The sequence below is a fragment of the Primulina tabacum genome, chromosome 8 (genome assembly GCF_025594145.1).
Source record: "Primulina tabacum isolate GXHZ01 chromosome 8, ASM2559414v2, whole genome shotgun sequence".
Classification (NCBI taxonomy): Eukaryota; Viridiplantae; Streptophyta; class Magnoliopsida; order Lamiales; family Gesneriaceae; genus Primulina; species Primulina tabacum.
In genome coordinates, this window is record NC_134557.1 from 10,813,776 (window position 1) to 10,818,078 (window position 4,303).

At 31.3% G+C, this 4,303-nt stretch overlaps 1 protein-coding gene across 1 annotated transcript; it reads right to left on the minus strand.

Moving 5' to 3' along the window:
• Positions 1 to 2,789: 2,789 nt before the first annotated feature.
• Positions 2,790 to 3,335, minus strand: LOC142554563 (pectinesterase inhibitor-like). The gene has a single exon (XM_075665225.1). It carries the CDS (start codon positions 3,333 to 3,335, stop codon positions 2,790 to 2,792), a length of 546 nt encoding a protein of 181 aa, XP_075521340.1.
• Positions 3,336 to 4,303: the final 968 nt, after the last annotated feature.

The window sequence follows — 4,303 nt, forward strand, 5'->3', positions numbered from 1 at the left end:
GATGTGTCACGAACATTGTTGATGTGGTATTTAACATTGCTTATGTGTCCAATGGCGTGTCATGATCGAGCTTTCCTAACACAATAATTTATAACAAATTAATCTCTCCAAGCTACTCGATATTTACCACTAGTGTACGAGTTAAGTTTTAATATAGTGTAACATGTACGAATATCGTTCAACAGAGATTGATAAATGAAAATTTTACCTCAATTGGAATTTTTTAGTTAAGTTTAACAAAAATGTGAAATTTATTAAATTAAATTGAGTGTCGAATATATATATATGAAAGAAAGAAATATAAATAATGTAAAATGAAATATTAACAAACAATTATTATGATTTTTGTTCACCTACACCTTAATCTTATCTAATGATTGAATTTCAATTTGTAAGTCATGTTTTTGACGAAATTCCATAATTAATCAATATACTCTATTGAGCTATATTAATCTAATTAACAAAATGTAGGAACCAACTGTCCTCTTATAACATTTAAAGTCACTTGGAAGTTGATCATGCTTAGAAAATGCAATAAACACAATAACATAATCAAGTATATTTAAAAACAAAATTCAATTTATAAAAAAATCAAAACATAATTGTTTGGGAGTATGATCCCCTTAATCCCAACAAATCTTTGGTTTTTGTTTCTTCTTGAGTTCTTCATGTGGCCTCCATTCTCTCGCTTTTAAACCACATCTGACGGCCCTCATGATCGCGGCGGCTGATTCTCCCTTCTTTTTTTCCTCTTAGATTTTGTTTATTTTATATTTAGCAAATAGTCTTAACACTTCCTTCTTTTCTTGGCCCAAAAATATGTGTCAAATTTTTTTTCCTTTTTGTGTCGCACTAGGGCGGTAACATTCTACGGCCTTATCGCACAACACTTTGAATTTTTTATTTTCTCTTCCTTCAGGTCACGGTGGGGTGGTCATTTTTTAGGCCCGAGAACGAAAATATTCGTTTTTTTATTTTTTCTCTTCAATCTCACGCTCGGGCATCTACTTTTACAGGCCCCAACACTCCTAGTTATGTTTTTAGAAACTTTTTTCTTTGATTCATGCTGGGGCCGTAACTTTTCACAGTTATAGCACGACTCATGTTGCCAACACTTGTACTCCAACTCATTGAGCTCGATTTCCCATCATTTTTCCTACAACCCAATGTTTTCAAGTGAGTAGTGACCCATATGAATGAATTATTATTATGAACAAATTGTGTACTATTACACGACAAAAAATGCAACGACTCAAAAAAACGTGATACGACACATAAAATGAAAAAGTACTAAAACTAAAAAAGTGCAAATTAATCGGCTAAGACCGTGTAATAATATGACCAAAAATGAAAAGCGTTCAAATTACATGACCAAAAATGTAAATTTTCTATTATTTTCTTTATTTATTTATTTTTCATAAGAGATACAGAGCCGTAACTCCTATGAGGCGAGAGAGGCCATCGCCTCAGGGCCCGGCCATCACAAGGGCCCAAAAAAAATCATAAGTCTCATGTTATTTATGTATGCACCTAAATAGTATGTGTAATGGACATTTAAAAAAATTTGGACATTGATCCATTGAAAATATGATTAAATATGATGATTGTGTTATTGTGGATTTAATCAAATTATGTAGAGCCCAAACAATAAAACTACACGGCTCATTGATTAAATTTTTAAAAATTTTGTATGCATAAAATGGTAATGTTTATCCAATATATTTATTATTTTATCTTGTGTCAACTCATGTGTTAAACTTTTATACTTTACTTGTTGATTATTTGGCCTCTTTTCTTGAATTTATGTAGTTGGACCCATTTCAAAAAAATAAAAAACAAAAAATTGTGATACTTACCTATTTTACATATCTTTATTTTCTATTTTTTTGATTAAATATTATATTTATTATTTAAAACAAATCATATATTTTTACAATATTGGTTCATTATATTTATCATTTTGTTATTTTGATAGTTTATATTGATAAATTTCAATTTTGGCAACATATCTTACATTTTTTGTCAATTTCAATCTTTTCTCAATATAATTGTTCATATGATACTGCATTACGTTAGAGCTATGTTGATGTTGTGGCGCACGAAGAAAAAAATTGCAAAGAGATAAATATATAACTCGTAAATTATATTTTCCTTATATCTATTTTTGGTTATTTTTAATTTGCAAAATGAGCTTTACGATTATTTATCACAACAAGATTTTTTTAACATATTGCCTCAGGCCCTGTGAACCACAGGTACGGCTCTGAAGAGATACAATGATAATTTATTCGTTTGAACGATAGTCCTTTGTCTTTAAACCCTCATTTACTTGTAGATTTCTTTTCTTTATTTGAATTATTAAGGAATTGGGAAATAATTTTTGTTAAATTATATTCAGTTGTGGTTATTAATTAATTTATTGGTCTCTCTAAGATTTAATTATCCATAAACTATAACAACTTTTTTGATCACGAGTTTCTACCGATAAATAACAACTTGTTCTCATTCATCTAAGTTTTCATTGCCAATATATATTTTACTAAAATTTTAATCATTCAAAACTAAATTTGGATGAATTACTCACTCAGAACATTCCCTTTCCAACAACTTATAAAACATATAAAAGCAAACATAAATCATCCGAGAACCAACAAAAATAGTTAAAAGAACAATGTAAATTACGATATCAGAAATTAATTGTAATTTTAAAAACAAGAAAATGTAGATTATAATATCACTAATAAATATATATTCGTTGTATTAAAACTTGCACGAAATAAATAAGCAATTCAACAAAACGAAGGCCGATTGCATTCTACAAGGTTAACCATCTCCAAAGTCATGGCGCAGATGGCCCTCAACCTCTCATTCTCCGCCGATATAGGAGATTGGATCGCCGGTGGCTCTTGGAACGACAGCTCGCAATCACGAGGCACGTCACTAGCGTCGCTAATGGATCCTACCAACCCCACATAGGTTTGCGGATTAATCACTCTAAAGTCGACAGATTTCAAGTTAGAGATCGCGATACTATATCCAGTGAAGCACGTCTTAAGACTTGATACCAAGTGTGGATTAGTGGCTCTCTTCAAGAGTCCCGAAATCTTGGCAGATGTAGCGCCTGTGGTGGCCAAGGCCTTGTCTCGGAGTATGGTGCACAAGCCATTAGGGGTGGTTTTCAGGGTGGCTCGTGGGTCGGCCTCGATTATCGACAAGCAAAGGGCACCATTCGTTGTTCTCTTGCAGTACTGTTGTTCGACGTTGATCGATTCGGTTTGGTGAAAAATCAAAGCCACTGCTAATGAAAGACATAGAAACCCTAAGTTGAGCTTCATTTTATTGTTTGCAAGAAACTTTGTTGGTGCTAATTTTTTTTGTTGTCAAACATATTTGTAGTGAACATTTTACTTGACAAGATAGGAAAATAATGTTTATTTGGAAAATTTAACAATTATTACAAGAAATCTGTAAATTCTGTCTGCATGGTACTGTTTTGGGACAGAAATTATGTCAATTAATTTGAGAATTTTTTTAGATATTTTAGGATTTTTAAGAATAAGAGATGTGGATTTGAAAGTTAATTTGCATGATTTCTTCTCCATTTTGTGGATTCACCGAGTGAAGGAAAAAATACATTTTTGTGCAGTAACTTGTACATTTTCTATTTTTATATCATCTTATCAATCAATTTTCAATATTAATACTATGTTTTCAATTTATCCATTTTTCACCGGAATGTTGTCTTAGCACCGGAAAATGATCATATGACATCGGAAATGTTGACATAACACCAGAAATTTCTGACGTGTTAAATGACGTGTCACAATTCTTGGGAAAAATGAATAATTTGGAAAAAAAAGTAAGTTACCTACTAAATTCGTATTGAATGATTACAGGACTAAAAATGAAAAATATATAAGTTAAACAATTAAAAATGTAATTTTCCCCTGAGTGAATCTTGCGCCTTTTAGAGTTGCGGTGGAAGTTTCTTTTGAATGAATTCATTCATGTATTAATTAACAAAGTAATTTTGTTTATCCGGATCCTAAATTGAATATGGACTTAAAATAAGTATGAAATGCTTAGTAAGTAATACAATTTTGTTGTAATTCGATAGCTTTATGTATGAACTAACTCATCTTTTATTGTGACGAATATCGAATACAGACCGAAATCGTGGACTTGTGAATACAAGAATCACTATTGCTCGACTAGAAGGAAAAAGAAGAAATACTAACAACGCATCAATTTAACGTGGTTCAACAATATGTCTACTCCACGGACAAGCAGCACCCGATCAAAT

Bases quoted from the DNA above. Each gene is read 5' to 3' on its own strand.
- LOC142554563 (XM_075665225.1), bottom strand. From the start codon at position 3,335: ATGAAGCTCAACTTAGGGTTTCTATGTCTTTCATTAGCAGTGGCTTTG.